This window comes from Blastomyces dermatitidis (genome assembly GCF_000003525.1).
Source record: "Blastomyces dermatitidis ER-3 genomic scaffold supercont1.4, whole genome shotgun sequence".
Lineage (NCBI taxonomy): Eukaryota > Fungi > Ascomycota > Eurotiomycetes > Onygenales > Ajellomycetaceae > Blastomyces > Blastomyces dermatitidis.
In genome coordinates, this window is record NW_025544777.1 from 4,899,383 (window position 1) to 4,913,815 (window position 14,433).

At 45.1% G+C, this 14,433-nt stretch overlaps 4 protein-coding genes across 4 annotated transcripts; 3 read left to right on the top strand and 1 right to left on the bottom strand.

Moving 5' to 3' along the window:
* Positions 1-680: 680 nt before the first annotated feature.
* On the top strand, positions 681-1,337 carry BDCG_04483 (MFS multidrug transporter; the record flags this gene model as incomplete). The annotated part of the gene is made up of 3 exons (XM_045420146.1): positions 681-703; positions 767-1,086; positions 1,204-1,337. The coding sequence occupies 3 exons, from the start codon at positions 681-683 to the stop codon at positions 1,335-1,337; spliced, it is 477 nt and encodes a 158-aa protein (XP_045276305.1).
* Positions 1,338-2,947: 1,610 nt separating this feature from the next.
* On the top strand, positions 2,948-5,811 carry BDCG_04484 (fungal specific transcription factor domain-containing protein; the record flags this gene model as incomplete). Its single annotated transcript, XM_045420147.1, has 4 exons — positions 2,948-3,765; positions 3,882-4,141; positions 4,429-4,519; positions 4,596-5,811. The coding sequence occupies 4 exons, from the start codon at positions 2,948-2,950 to the stop codon at positions 5,809-5,811; spliced, it is 2,385 nt and encodes a 794-aa protein (XP_045276306.1).
* Positions 5,812-6,709: 898 nt separating this feature from the next.
* Positions 6,710-9,017, bottom strand: BDCG_04485 (cytochrome c oxidase polypeptide VI). The gene is made up of 5 exons (XM_045420148.1): positions 8,988-9,017; positions 8,458-8,874; positions 8,245-8,290; positions 7,999-8,116; positions 6,710-7,884 (listed from the first exon to the last, which is right to left on the bottom strand). The coding sequence occupies exons 1-5, from the start codon at positions 9,011-9,013 to the stop codon at positions 7,763-7,765; spliced, it is 729 nt and encodes a 242-aa protein (XP_045276307.1). The 5' UTR covers positions 9,014-9,017; the 3' UTR covers positions 6,710-7,762.
* A 1,800-nt stretch (positions 9,018-10,817) lies between these two features.
* On the top strand, positions 10,818-12,052 carry BDCG_04486 (fatty acid elongase 3; the record flags this gene model as incomplete). Its single annotated transcript, XM_045420149.1, has 3 exons — positions 10,818-11,225; positions 11,306-11,588; positions 11,661-12,052. The coding sequence occupies 3 exons, from the start codon at positions 10,818-10,820 to the stop codon at positions 12,050-12,052; spliced, it is 1,083 nt and encodes a 360-aa protein (XP_045276308.1).
* Positions 12,053-14,433: the final 2,381 nt, after the last annotated feature.

Here is a 14,433-nt window from a genome sequence, read left to right on the forward strand (position 1 = left end):
GCTTTTTAAATATTGCGCGAGGAATACGTATGTACTGTAGTGTACATGCACATGCCAGTTGGATACATCGGCATGTAGTTGATAGGCGAGAAGTTGCTAATTTGCTAATTATTTATTCCCACATTCATTCTGTTAGATTTTCGATTTCTCAACGGCAACTGAAGTCTTTCTTGATATTTCGTTCGTAGCAGCAGACTATAACATTCTCGAGCCGACACCAAAGAAATCATTCAAGCCTGGTTTGCCCTCTGAAAACTATTGAATCCGACATCATTAGCTTTGAACCCCTTGCTTTGTTCTCCTATTTACACCTGATGTTGTAAAGCCACATTTTTGAGCCCCTTTACGCAGCGTAAACTACTCGAACTGAGGAGTTGGCTACCTAATCATCAAAGAAAAAGAAACTGAGTCTCTAATACATGATGCTTACTTTATCTTCCAACCAACAGTAATCAAGCTTCATACACTCGCAAACATAATAGACTGGAGTTCAACCCTTCTCTGTATTAATGGGGCCCCGAACAGTTCCCGAGATTGCACCGAGCGCCGACAGAGAAACACCTACACCTTCTCTCTACGTTTCCTACAATGCTTTATATATCCAATGACTACTAAACAAGCATAAAAACTTGTATTTGCTTCATTTAGGTATATGGCACTATCTCGTGCCTGTTCCCACAATGAAGTCACCGATACCGCCGAGGTGCCGCGTTACCCGGGCCAGAATTTTACCCCCCTGATATATATAAACTTGCCGGGCGCCCAGTCCATCCCGCATTCTCAGGCCGACCGCTACCCTTGAGGCATCTACGACAGAAACTCAGGAAGGCCGGATCATAAAGCCAGTCAGATCTAACGTTACTGGGAAGATCGAGGACCACAACCTCATTACTTTCAAGCTCAACGATCCAGAAAACCCTAAGAACTGGAGCAAAGCGCGGAAATGGTACATCACGAAGGTTGAGCTATATCTTGCTTCCTTCGTCGTCGCTTTTGATAGTAGTGTGATCACAGCTGGTATAGGACAGGTAGCGGAGGAATTCGACATAGGGGAAATTGTGGACCTCCTTACGATTACAGTCTGTGGTATGTATTGGATTCCAAAGTGTTGGTAAGTTTGGGGTTTCGCCCCTTTGAAAATTTGGTCGTGTCGGATGGAAGTACCTAGGCGTATTTTCTTGACATTAAATATGTCATTTACAGAGCCAATGTCAGAAATGTTTGGACGAAAGCCAGTATATGTCCCTACACTGTCGGTCGCTGTTGTCTTCTTGATTACGGAGTACATAGTGTCAGGAGAGGGCTGTGTGGGCGCTAGTCACGTTCACCGCCCCTGAGACGTCCACGGGTACACTCCCACGCTTCTCGTCAACAGGGCCAAAAAGATGAGAGAATGAGACAAAGAACGATAGATACGTGACAGAACAAGACCTTGATTCTAGATCATGAGGGGAGGAGAACCTGTGCTTGTTCCTTTTCCCGCCGTTCCAGCTTTCTTTTTGGAACCAAATCGTTTCGATTTGTATGTCCATTCTATACCGGCTGTTTTACATGTTTTTTCAGTGCGTAAGTTGCCTATGGTGGAGTAGAAATTTTGGTTTACCGGGAAAAAGTGACTAGTTAACTCCCTTTCCAGATTTCCGAACGTTTATCACAAAAGGCTATTCTGCCGGTATAGTACTTGGCCTGATGTTTATTCCTCTCGCAATCGGAGTCTTACCAGCGCTTGCTGTGCTCCACTAGTCAACAACCAACTACATAAAGCTGAGCCAAAAAAAAATATGGCGGGAAGCCCCATGCTGAGATGGGTTTGATTCCTAAGATGATGTCCTGCTGGTGTATTCCAAGAAATGTTCATTTTTGCGTGGACCTCATATTCTTGCATTCATTGGATTGGGCCGACAATTGGAGGTTTCCCAGTTGGATTTGGATTCATTTTCTTGGTAACAATACGCTACCTAAGGTCCCGTCCATTCAAATGGTTTGGGCTATGACATCACGCTAACACAATTTCCGCAGTTGACACCTATCAACATCAGGCTACTTCCCGCGCTTGCCGCCAAAACCTTTCTACGATCCATGTCCTTTAGTTAAACGTTCGTTACCAGTGCGCAAGCTCATTTATCCCGTTCCTTGGTTGACGTGCTGCGCAATCCCATTCGCTTTCTATTTCAAGGGAGGCGATTCCGAAGCACTCCAGATATGCCTTTTGTTGACCAGAGAAATAATAATCTAACAACACAATCCGTTCGGCCCACATTTGTTCTCTAGCAGCAGACCATGCGGTTGGAATTAATGGCCAACTACTTCGTGGACTCCTGGTATTCGTGGTTTTTCAACACGAGAACCAAAAATGCTGGTCATTTCAATGCTTCCTTCGACAATGCTTCCTTTTCTACTTTTCTGTTTCCTTTTCCTCTTATCTTGCACTGCCCTGTATTTCCTACCACCCGGTACTATCTTTCGGTATTTAATGTCTTTCACCCCTTTTTCTTCATCAATTGGTTTACCTCGTAGCATAAAAAAAACATTTACTGAGCGGGTTGTTTCATTTGCTTCTCATTGCCCTATTGATTTGGCGAAAGGTGCAGCGCTTGATACCATTTCTAGAGCATCGATGATAGATCAAAAACGTATATAGTGTTCTATTATTATTGTCCATATCACAGTTAATAAAAATAATTCAAGAAAAAAACTTTAACTATTTCTTCCAGTTATTTTACATGCGCCACAATCGGACTATCATTGGTCCGGAGGGGAGTCCATCTTGAAGCCCCCCATCTAAATCCGCTTTTCCAACTCCCTCCGCCGCCCCGAGATGCCAGCGACTATGTATTGACCAGCCAAAATACCAGACTCCTATATAGATTCTTTTGTCAATAGTAACAATGATCCCAATGCCTTTCATTCTCAACAGCATACCCTTTTTATAAAAGCTCAGCCGATCATGTCGCTACAACTTTCCACTAGTGCCGCCGCCACCACCTCCCCGCTTACATCCATCTCAACCCCTGTTTCCGAACTCCCCCAGGCGCAGGTGGATGCAATCATTCGCACCAAACGCAAGGCGCGCGAACCCAAAGCCTGCTACCCCTGTCACACCCGCAAGGTAAAATGTGATCGCAATCTGCCCTGTGACGGCTGCGTCAAGCGAGACCATGCGGATCTGTGTTCGTACGAACGGCCCTCGAAAAAGCGGCAGGTTGCTGCAGCCCAAGCGTATGTTGCAGCTGCAACGACAGCAGCGACCACCAGCAATGGAGCTGAGCCTGGCAGTCTCCAAGTGAGCCCGACGGAGCTGCAAGTTGCCACTACGGGTGCTGCAGGTAAAGTGGCTATTCCCAAGGAGGAATGGGAGACAGTCTGCGCCAAGTTGAAGGATATGGAAAATATGATCTCATCGCTTCGGATGGGTCTCGAGCAGGTGGAGTCTGCCCAGCCTATACCATCAACGATCCCAAGTGCTAGTTCAGGTGCTCGTTCGGCGGATAGCTTTCCAGACCGCGAAGGAATTCATGCGTCGAATGAGCTGGGGAATGGGACCGTACATCTGGGATCAAGGTCCGTCTTGGCCTACCTGCTTGGTCGATCAGGCACTTCGCAAGAAGCTTCCCAGGCGTTACTTGAAGGGGGCATTCTTCCGAAGCTGGGACTTGATAATGAATCGGCTACATACCCGTTCGTTGATCTCTGGTCAACGGATATACGTACATTCGACATGCGTGCTGTCTGTGCGGTTTTACCCGACGATGACCAGTGCAGGATGTAAGGTTTATTTTATTTTGTTTTATTTACTTTTTTGTCTTCTTCCCTCTTCAGCTCCACAAGCACATTTTTGCTAAATAGTAAAACTCTTGTTGGTTCTATTTCTTCTACCTTAGGTTCATTCGAAGTTACCGTGATATCAGCACAACAATCTATCCGGTTATTCCTGATATCGATCAGTTTGAAGCGAATCTAAATACTCTCCTGCAAAACAGGATGCTGTGGGGCGGTCTTCAGCAAGGATCTAGTGAGGATACGGACAAGCCCTACGGGATGAGCCTGGCTTTTGTTGGGTTGCTCTTCGCCGCACTGGCTGCGGGGTGCCAATCATCCGACCTTCCTAGCAAGGAGAGGGAGTTGACCTCCCAAGTTTACGGTATGTCTCCTTTCTGAATCGCCCCCGCCATACTCCCAGTTTCCATTGTAAACAAATCTAATACATGTTTTAGTATGCTGCTCATATCAATTTTTACGAATGACGAATTTCTTGTCTCAACCGACGCTCGAAGCGATACAGACATTGCTTATTATCGGCAACGTCCTTTCGTACAATATGAATCCCGGCGTTTCTTACGTTTTACTGGGTGAGTATTCTGTCAAATGCCAATTACTTCACCTCAATTACTTAAGAAGTATACAACGATACTAACCTTTCTTTCACAGGTATGACTCTAAGAATGGGTCTTGCTCTTGGTTTACACGTAGAGTCGAACAGGTTTTCATCTGCTGAAAGATACATTCGGCGAAGAGTTTGGTAAGACTCAACTATCGCCTCTGGTGGTGGTCATTTCTGTAGCTTGTTTCGTCCTAATGCTTACTTACTTGCACAGGTGGTCGATGGCATGGCAAGATAGTCACTTCTCCTTGTCGTATGACAGGCCATCCACGATGGCGTTTAGCCAACCAGATATACCCTACCATTCGACCTCACAGCCAGGGCACCGCTCTTACTTCGAAACTCTCAGCCGGATAATCTCACTCACCTTGGAAATTCTCAAGGGGCGCATGCTATCACCGCAGTCGCACATGGGGGTCACTGTCATCCAGGCATACAGGGATGAACTTCAAAAAATCATGACAGATGTATCCCCACACCTCCGCGACCCGGCATCCTGCCTCACCCACTTCGACCACATCCAAAGATTAGCATTGAAACTACACTCATCTTATGTAACGTCAGAACTCTGTCGACCCGCATTGAAGAATGCCGAGTCAAAGGACCCTTCCTGGGTAGCCATGCGCAAGGATTGCGTCGCCGCCCTCGCCCGCACCATCGAGGCCTATATAGAATTATATTCGATCAGTCCCCAGGCTGGGCGATCATGGATCGGTCTGCAACGCGCAATCAGTTCCGCCTTCCTCCTCGCCGTGATTGGCGAATCTAAAAACGACCCGTACATTTTGCAACTACTCCGCCGGCTTGAATCAGTGATAGCAGAACGTGCAGCGTCTGAAGGTGCCTTTAACGCCCCTGCTACCGCTACCGGCCCAAGCACAGCTGGCACTGCAGGGATGCACTCACCGCAACAGGCATACCGTGCCACGAAGATAGAGCGTTCTGACATGATCAATGGCACTACAAACATATCCACTCCAAGCTACGACCCGGTATCAGTCTCCATCGCCTCTACTGCCCCGCTCCCCATCTCTGTTGTAGCCGACACTCAGACCCAGTGGGCAAAACCCTTAACCAAATCGCTCCGTGCCCTGCAAAAACTCAACGCCGCCTTCAGCATGCAGGCGCAGCACAAGAAAAGCCCGTCGGCGGCGCCGCTGCATATGGTCGTTCATGGCTGCGCTAACACTGGCAGCACAAACAACACCGGCACCGCCGCCATACCCACGCCGTCGTCCACTTCCCCGCCTAGTGTTGGAGGTGGGTTCGCCGTGTCGACAACGGGAAGTAGCGCTGCGGGTCTAACCCATCCGGCAAAGCCTGAGTCGCTCCCGCCACATACGCCGGAGAGTACGACGAGTGGAGAGTGGACGTTGCCGAATTTGATGGATCGGGCGGCGGAGTATATTCATCCACCGTTGTGGGCGTGAAGGGTGTATTATATATATATGTATACACTCTCGACATGGAGGCTGAACTGGGGTTGCGGGTGGCCTGAGAGATGAAAACGGGCTCGCGGGAGAATATGCCACGAGCACAGAGAGGGGAAACAGGAAAAAAAGGGAAAAGGCAAGAAGTGGAAAAAAAAAAAAAAAAAAAAAAAAAAAAAAAAAAAAAAGAGGAAAAGAAGACGAAGACGAAAGCAAAAGTTTGGAATAAACGGGCTTGGAAGTACGTTCCCTTTGTCTCCCCCCCACGCACGTACCTATAGTCTAGTAGGTACTTAACTCTTTACTATACGCTTCGTATGCATCTTATCCCACCATCCCATCGTTTGGGTGTCGTTTATTCCTACATTCACGTCCCCCCCGCGCCCCGGCGGCATACGACAACGTACTATATTTTTTTTTAACTTTCCCTATACACATCCCTACGCAGTATATTTTTTTTCCCCTTTCGCTTTACTTTTTTTAAAAGTCCTTGAGCAAGATCATCATCGGAGCCATTCGTCACCACTACCAGCACACCATGTTCAGCCTGAGATTTTCTTTTTTTTTCTTTTTTTTTCTTCTTCTTTTCTTTTAATATGTAACTTCTTTCTATTATTATTAATGTCTTCGGAGGTTGGCGCATGGATAAAATTAAAAGGGGTTTCTCTTTTAAAAAGTTGAAAACAAGGGGCCGGCGCAACAAGAAACGGAGAAACGGATTTTTTTTTTTGTCGAGCGTTTTATTGGAAGTTGGGAAGGGAAGAAAAATATTGAAAAAGGATAGACTAATCTCTAACTCACTCTCTCTCTCTTGCACAAAAGTTATAGATGTGTGTACATGTATGTACAAAAAAAAAAAAAAAAAGAAAAGAAAAGAAAAAAAAAAGTTCATAATGGAGTAACTTATTCTATTAACTATCTGTTTTGAAAAATGGTATGAAAAATGGTCTCATTGACACATTAATTTATCTATGCAGCATTCAGATGAGTGTAACAAATTGTTGGAATCCCATCTTTTTTGCATTTCCTGACTTTCCTTTCAAAGATGGCAGAGAGGGAGAGAAGTAATGAAACAGGGCTAAGAGAGAGACTCTCATTCCACAACTACAATAAATCACCACTATATATATATACATCCCTACTTGTTTTTCTCCGCTGCCTGTTCTTACAGCTAAGTTGTGGTTTTGGTTTTGAGGCCATCACAAAAGAAAAAGAGTATGGAATAAATAGTAGAAATAGTAATAATAATAAAACAAGAACCTATTGTCATCCCCCCCGCTTCTTCCTAGTGTTCATATAGTTACATGTACATATATGCAAGTCATTTTTGGGTGTTTTGTGATGAGTGAGAGATTGCTGGCTAGTGTGTGTATGTATGGTGTATGTGTGTGTGTGTGTGTTTGTTTTCCTTCTCATCTTCTTTCTTTCCTTCTCTTCTTTCATCTTTTTTATTTTTTTCCATTTCCCCATTTTCGCATTGCAATCAATAATCGCCATCCCTATGGCTACCCTACCCCCCATTCATCACCATCTATCTCCCTATAACAATTCATCCCGTTCCTGCTCCCGCAATCCACATCTATGTCCTTGCCCTCGCCACCCCCACATTACCCTCGACGCTTTTTCGTTTTCTATTTTTTTTCCCGGATATTTTAGGGGTTCGGGGTGTATGTATTATATATTTGAAACAATGATGGGACCGCCAACCCCAATTCCAATTCACCACTTTAGAAATGCGAGTTGTCTGGTAGAGGAGGAAAACGGAGGCAGGCAGGTGACAGGAGAGATATTACAGATGGGAGAGAGCGGAGAGAGGGAGAGAGAGAGAAAGTAGATAGAGAGGAGAGGGCGGGAAACCAAATTGATATTGAGTCTTTTTCGAAACGGAATAAAAAACGGTTTAAGGAAAGGAGAAAGGAAGAAAGGAAGAAAAAGAATGGCGGTGGGTGCTTTATTTCTGCTCCTGGGGATACAATTCCTCCTGGAGCGTGACTCCGAGTTCCTCTCGTAGACTCTTCAGTTCTTCGAGGTACATTTCGTATTGGGCCTTGTTTTCGACCTTGGCTCTGATGCCTGTGGGTGTTTATTTTTCCCGATTGGAGTGTTTGTCAGTATTCTGGTGTGAAAGTGTGATTGCTGAAATTGCAATTGGCATTCTTGTTCGTGTGTATGGGAAGCAAAACGAACCTTCGAAGATTCTAACGGCGGTGGGGAAGTCGTTGACTCTGCGGGCAGCCTTGAGGGCGGCGGTCATGACGCTGACGGAGGGGACGAGATCGTAGGCGAAGGCATTGTTAAGGTTTCGCTGTATGGTTTCGACAGGGAGGGTAATTATTAGCCTTCAGCTATATTTTTGTGAGGGAAGCGGGATTCAATCGGCAATTGGAATTCCCGGAATGATAGGATAGGAGAGTTTGGGGAAGGGTTTTATACCTGCAGTTCGAAGACATCCTGTACACCATCGAATTCCTTCTCATATCTATTGAACAATTTTGGAATTGAGGGTTAGATGGGTTGTAAAACAATATGGATATAAATAACCAAAAGTAAAAATCAAAATCAAAATGAAAATAGAAAAGAGGCTCATTAGTTGCAGGCGATGTCGGAGGGTGTGCGGATCGGGAAAGAGTTGTTACGAGCGCATACCTGGCAGAGAACTCTTCAAAAGTCTCCTCCTCATGGCCCATAGCTCCGCTGGCGCATTTGGACGACGAGCTGAAGCTGCTCACTCCTCCAAAAGCGACAATGGCGGGAGCGGCGGCAGCAGCGAAGACGGGCGCGGCAACTCTTGATCGGGCAGAGTAGGAAGCTCTGAAAAAGCCGACTGGGGCTGTGCGCGAGGCAATGCGGAAGAGGGTGGTGGACGACATTGGGGGGAGAGAGGTTGCCGATTGAGCTAGACTGAGCGGGATTGGGAGATGTTGGACAGCGCAGAGGAGCGGTGGTGGTGGTGGTGGTGGTGGTTGTGGTGGTGATTGTTGGGCGAGGAGAAAAGGCGAAGTGGTTGATGGTTGGTTGTGGTTGGTGGGAGTTGGCTGTGGGAAGTTCTCGGAGCGGTTTAGCCTGGGGCGGGTTTGGTCAGCAATTTGGCCCGACCTGGTTGGGTTCCATATATCAGATCACATACAACATACAACATACAACATACAACATACAACATACAACATACAACATACAACATACAACATACAACATACAACATACAACTGTTGTTAACATACAGCATCAAGCAGCTCAAGAGTGCACCCCTCTCAAATTGCTGTAGTTAGGCAGTGATAGATAGCCGTGGTTCGTCGCAGAGTATCGTACACTACGAGGACAAGAGCCTGTCTAAAAAAAAAAAAAAAAAAAATTATTCAGTCTAACCCTCAACCCGCGGAGGCTGCTGCTTGCTCGTCAAGCGCTGATAGCCAGCAGGAGAGTGCAAGAGATGGCAAGTAGGTACATGTAGATACACTCGTTCTCATGAGCAGCTTTGTTCAGTTGAAAGGATGCCAATTAATATCTATAGTACAGAAGAAGCGCTCTCGTTCTTCTGGCTTTGCTATGTAGCTGCGGCTCTGCTAAGTCAGATATATATATATGTACTCCGTATTGTTCACAGTTTTTCTCCCAATCGTATATGACTGACTGTTGTTCCAAGAAGCCTCATGCTACTTGGATGCACTTTTTAAACCCTGCAATTCTCTTCTCATTTCTTTTCTTTTCTTACCTTCTTTTTGCCATTGTACCACCAAATCCAAGGGTTTTGAATTCGACATCTTGGCTGGTAGAGAACCATGCCATGCCCATGCCCATTCTGCATCTTCTGGTCAACCTTGAATACTTTCAGCAACTACTTTAAACATTCTTCTTCAACTCATGGATGCCCCAATTCAACCTTTTTCACCTTCTGACGAGGGGTTCATCTTTGGGTTTGTTTTTTCCTTTTACCTTTTCCCAACTCTGGTCTGATTTGACGTAATTTTCGGCATCTTGCTTTTCCTTCCATTGTAATAATCTGTATTATCGGATGTAATGACGGGACTGTAATTTACCTAGGTAGTCGTATGACCAGTTCCAGCCCAATCACATGCCATGCTGACCGAAATGCCCAGAGCCCGCCAAGTAGGCCAATGTCGCCGTGCGTACTGGCCGATACAACCAAGCAGCTGTCTGTTGCCATGCTTCTTGTGTGCGTTGCCCCTGTTGTCCCTACTACGGGCTTGGGCGGATCGAGGTAGTGTAATTTATTCTTTCCAAGGGCCGATTGTACTGTGGGGGGTTTAAATTACGCTGTTACATAGAGTTTACACTGAGTGTACACTGAGTTTACACTGAGTTTACACTTTACTGCTCGTTGAGAACCCCGTCCACAGTACAGTGCCAGTACCACAGATCCATCCCCCTCCCAATCGGGCCGCAATCCCCTGTCACACGCGTACATACCATACCATTCCAAACCATACGATACCTCCTTTTTTTTTTTTTCCTCTCCTCCTCAACTCTACGCCGACTCGCTATATTTCGCTTCATCTTCAAACTTCATTTCTTTCTTCTCATTATTGATTTATTTCTCCCAACTTCTCTCCTCTCCGCGCCTTTCTGCTGCCTGTCCTCTCTGCAGCCCCCGCCTTTTTGTTTGGCGTCTTCTTCTTCTTCCACTTCTTCCGCTTTTTCCTCTTCTTCTTGTCACTCCTTCATCGGTCCCCGTTTCCCTACCACTTTTTTTTTTCTCCCTCTTCTCCTTAACATTTTTTTTTTCTTTTTTCTTTTTGGGTGTGGCTCTGCCTCTGCAGATCGATTGGATCGCCATTTGGATCTGAACAGCATACTACATTACATACCGTTATATATAAATTCCCGCATTTAAACCCTGTCGCGCCGTGATCAATTTTTATTATTTTATTTGTGTACGATTATATGTGTATGCGTTTGACTGAAACTACTCCTTGCAACGCTCTCACCCTCGAAAACTGCCATCTCCTCCTGTCATCCTGACCATAACACACACACGTCTCTTCGATATGTCGTTCGACCTCAGCTCCATCCCAATTCCAACCCTCGACCGTCCGTTCGGCATTGAACTATGGCCGCTCTTCTCCAAGGCTTACACGGCAGTCGCGGGGTTCTCGCCGGAAGACTTTAAATTCACTCAAGGCCAGACTCCCATGTCGACCTTGAACGGAACCCTCATTTCCCTCGCGTCCTACTATATCATCGTCTTTGGCGGTCGAGAGATCATGAGAAACCGCCCCGCGATGAAGTTGAATGGTGTTTTCCTCATACACAATCTATACCTGACCTTGATCAGTGGAGCGCTACTGGTTCTGTTTATCGAACAACTTCTTCCGACGCTGTGGAGGAAAGGCGTTTTTTATGCTATTTGTGACGTTAAGGGTGGTTGGACGGCTCCCCTGGTTGTTCTATATTATGTATGGCACATATTCCTTTTGTCGGATATATATTATGTTTGGTTAAACGTAAAGTGTACCCGCTAACACTTCCGTTATAGTTGAACTATCTCACCAAATACCTGGAGCTCCTCGACACCGTCTTCCTCGTCCTCAAGAAGAAGCCTCTTACTTTCCTCCATACCTACCACCATGGTGCCACAGCTCTTCTGTGCTACACGCAGTTGATTGGTCACACAGCTGTCTCCTGGGTGCCCATCACCCTAAACCTCCTGGTCCACGTCGTTATGTACTGGTACTATTTCCAGAGCGCCCGGGGCATCCGCATCTGGTGGAAAAAATGGGTCACCATCCTCCAGATTGTACAATTCGTCATTGACTTGGGTGAGTAATAAAATAACAACTCAACCCCAACAAAACAATCCAAAACCACATGCAAACTAATACACTCTACAGGATTCGTGTACTTCGCATCCTACACCTACTTCACATCAACCTATTTCCCACACATGCCCAACGCAGGGCACTGCGCCGGCGAGGAATTCGCCGCCTTTTCCGGTCTAATCATCCTTTCGTCCTACCTCCTCCTCTTCATCTCCTTCTACTTTGCCACATACAAGAAATCAGGCAAAGCTGGCCGCCCACGCAGAAATACCGGCAAGCAGGCTGTGATTGATATGCGCAATATGGAGATTCCGTCGGTTGGTGGAAAGCCTGCGGCTGTCACAACGACGGCGACAACCAATGGCACCGCCAATGGAAATGGCCATGTCTACGCGACGAACGGATCTGCGGTTACCTCAGCGCGTTCGAATGGTGGCCCCGTCACGCGGTCGAGAAAGGCCTAGGTATAAAAGCAAAGTGAGCGTAGGGGCTTGCTTTGCTTTTTTGTTTTCCAAAGACAGAACGAAGAATTCAAGTAGGAGAAGATAAGGGAGGGACACACTGAACTAAACACGGGAAAACGAACACGGAGTGGGACTTATTGAAGCAAAGAAGGAAAATTAGCTTCTCTGCCGCTAATTTTTTTTTTTTTTTTTTTTTTTTTTTTTTTTTTTTTTTTTTTTTTTTTTTTTTTTTTTTTTTTTTTTTTTTGAAATCCGACACGCCTCCCTTGCCCCCAGTCGCCAGCTACCATATAATGAGTGCAGATCATTTTATTGTTTAATTTTTCTCTTTTTTTTAATACTTACATTTACATTGCCTTTTGGTCGAATCTAATCAATTGATCATTGTCGCTTTTTTTCCAACCCCGCTGTGACCAATTTCATCACTTGTCGATTGAGATGATTTTTCTTTTTTTTTTTCTTTCTTTTTTTTTCCATCTTTTTTTAACTTCTGAATGAGGTTTGAGGTTTGGAAATAATACTTCTTTAATACCCAGTTCGTTCTGGTGTTTTTCTTTCCTCTTCTTTTTTGCCACGGATTTCTTTCAGGTGATTTTTCCCTCCATCCTTTTTTTTTTCTTTTTTTTCTTTTTTTTTTAAACTTGGTTTCTTGCTTGGTGCTTATTATTTTCTCTCTGCTTGAACATCGTCGCTACATCACATATCAATCAAATCACACATATATATCACCTACCACATATTTTTCCTTGTCTTTTTTTTATTTTAATTTTTTCTTCTTTCTATTTTTGCCTTGCCTTTAAAACTATATAAACGCGAGGAAGAGGGATAAACGGATAAAAAAAATTACCAACAAGTATTGATGTATTGATTATATTATGATTGGGGTTGCACATGCCTTCTTTCCCTTTGTTTTGACTATCTTTCTGTGATGTACATGTACATATTCTTGTTGGATTTTGATGTACTTTTTAACCTTCTTTCTTTTTTTCCCCCCTTCTGTACTGTTGAACTACTGGGAAAGGGGATTCTGTTTGGCAGGTTCGATGATACTAAGCCCGCAATCCGAATCAACTCAATTGGCAACAATTCTCTCAGCCCAACGGACAAGATGAAACCGCACGCGACGAGGCCGCTGTTGACAATGAGCTCCCATTCCATGTCCTTACGCGCTGAAATCACCACGCACATTCATTCTCCCAAACCCCTACCCACTGTTCTTCCGAGTTTTGGATTCCACCCACCCTTCACATCCCAGATATCTATGTTCCAGATTCAGATTCATTTTTTACTCGTTCCTCCCTGCCTCGCCTATCCAGCTACCTCTCATCGCCTACATCACATCGCAACGATGGTGCAACGACATTTCGCTGTTGATGGGCTATGGGTGGAATGCAATGGATATTGAAAGGTGAGAGGGGAGTGGGGATGGGGTTTCTTATCTCCATACCTATGTAGGTGTATTATTATATATCATTGAACGTACATCATTGTGAGTTCTGAGAAAGGCCCGACGCCCACCTACCGTCTTCCTGCTTTTTTTGCTCTGGTGGGGCGCTCCTCATGTCGCTTTCATTTTTAAATCATGTTTAATCCTTTTTCTTTTTTTTAAAAAAAATTGCTCTGGTTTTGGTGTCTTGGTTATCATTGTATTTTTAAATTGTGATGTCTATTTAATCTAATGTTAACTTCTATTTGCCTGGCGTTAACCTGGTACAACTCGCTCAAATGCTTCGATGCACGGTATGATCTATGATCTTTAGCTTAAAAAAATAAAAAAAAATAAAAAAAAAAAAATAAATCTTCTTTTCCCTTTGTCAGTGGTGGTGGGTTAGCTATTATTATTAACTAACTAACTGGATATGGCCTCTATTCTGTTCGATCTTTCTATATAGCATTAAATATGCTGGACAAAAATACTACATATCCCAGCCCCTTCTGCATCCGTTTTCAAAAGCCACATCTTCCACACATCATGTGCGGTGGAGTGCACCGAAAGGAATGAAGATGAAGCGTACATGGCGCTGGCGGCCACCGCTCATCTGCCTACATCTACATCGGTGTCTATAGTATCCTCCTGCTTGGGAAATTGTATCTCCGTTTTTTGATGTGGGTGCATGTATAATGGGAGGCGTCCTGTGCCGTGGGGAGGGTGAGATTTACTAACGTTACAATGTGAAAGAATCAGTTTTGAGTTTTCGTGTTTCCACATGTTAAAGGGCTTGGTCATTGGGTATAGATAGACAGTGAGGAAACGGAGGAGAGCGCGATTGGGGGGGTGGTGTGGAGTGGTGTGTGTGAAGTGCTGGACTGTTCACAGCTCTGGTTGTGAGTTCCCGAGTCAGAGTGTCAGATAACGAAACGCATCGCCTCATTGGCATGTC